This window comes from Mandrillus leucophaeus, unplaced genomic scaffold (genome assembly GCF_000951045.1).
Source record: "Mandrillus leucophaeus isolate KB7577 unplaced genomic scaffold, Mleu.le_1.0 Scaffold921, whole genome shotgun sequence".
Classification (NCBI taxonomy): domain Eukaryota; kingdom Metazoa; phylum Chordata; class Mammalia; order Primates; family Cercopithecidae; genus Mandrillus; species Mandrillus leucophaeus.
In genome coordinates, this window is record NW_012110042.1 from 946,614 (window position 1) to 947,749 (window position 1,136).

The following is a 1,136-nucleotide window of genomic DNA, read 5'->3' on the forward strand; positions in this document are numbered from 1 at the left end:
CCCTCCCCCACCCGCCGGCCGGCCGGCCCCGCTCGCGCGTCTTCCCAGTCACCCTCTGTCTTCTGCGCTGCACTTCCAAGTCTTCAGCAAAGGAGCGCGGGCTCCACCGCGTCCCCACCCCGCCTTCCCCGCGCCCTCTGCGGACCGACCCTTTCCTTCCGCACTCTCCAGACTGATCCGGTGCTAGCGCTCTTTCTATGATCTTCCCAAGGGACTTTCCCTCCAGGCCTGAAAATCCCCAAATCTTAGCAGAAAACGGACCGAGAGCAGGGACAAGCACTGGGAAGGGAGGAAAATCCTTTGAAGACGCCCCCACCCCATTCTCGGAGTGCCGAAAGGAGTCCAGTGTTACTTGCTCCCTCGTGGAGCCTGAGTCAGCAGGTTTGCCGGCAGCCCCCTTCTTCCTCTGCAGTCCCCAAGCAGCCCGCCCAGCCTCAAGTCCCATTATGGGAGGGATGCCAGCTACCTGACCAGGAAGGGAGCAGCTGTGTCCTACGACAGCAAGCTGGGGGGCTGTTCCCTGGGTGCCAGCAGACACTTCAGGGCACCTGACCCTTAGATGATGAAAATGTTGGCTGGTACCCATGCTCTCTCCTGGAGGCAAAATCCAGCTCAGATTGGAAAGGTCCTGCACCTGGACCCTAGATTTCCCTGAATGTTTTCGGAAATTGCACTTACTGAGGTGATTAATCACGTTTTGTTTCTATATGAGAATGAATCTAAGTGAGGATTAGTAGGATGAGCCTGAGCCTAAACCTATTAATTATAATGCCAACTTCAGGGGCTTTTTCTTTCTTCAATTCATTATGATTCAATTCCTCTGTGAGGCTGCCCATTTCCACCCCCTGGGAAATAAAGGATATGTGGCCTGCTCTTGAAGAGGAGTCTCTTGTCAGTTGCACTACATATCCCTCACTCCAGTCCTAGGCAATAATTTTACACCTGAATGCCTTTGCTCAGACTGGTCCCTCTGCTTGGAATGCTCCTTTCTCCACATGGCTGAAGACAAACTCCTCATTTCAGGCTGAAATCGCATCTCATCCTCCACTAGCAAAGCCTTCTGTGACTCTCCCAGCAGAGCAAAGGGTCCTTTTCTTGTGTTCCCACTGGACTTGGCTCATTCCTCAGTGCTGGCT

General features: G+C 53.9%; 1 protein-coding gene across 1 annotated transcript in view; it reads right to left on the reverse strand.

Moving 5' to 3' along the window:
• The window catches only part of CSF1 (colony stimulating factor 1 (macrophage)), a 20,619-nt gene extending 20,173 nt beyond the window's left edge, over positions 1 to 446 (reverse strand). Inside the window, exon 1 of the mRNA XM_011969969.1 lies at positions 262 to 446. Coding sequence (XP_011825359.1) covers positions 262 to 321 — 60 coding nt within the window. The 5' untranslated portion in view covers positions 322 to 446. The remainder of the gene's footprint in view (positions 1 to 261) is intronic.
• Positions 447 to 1,136: the final 690 nt, after the last annotated feature.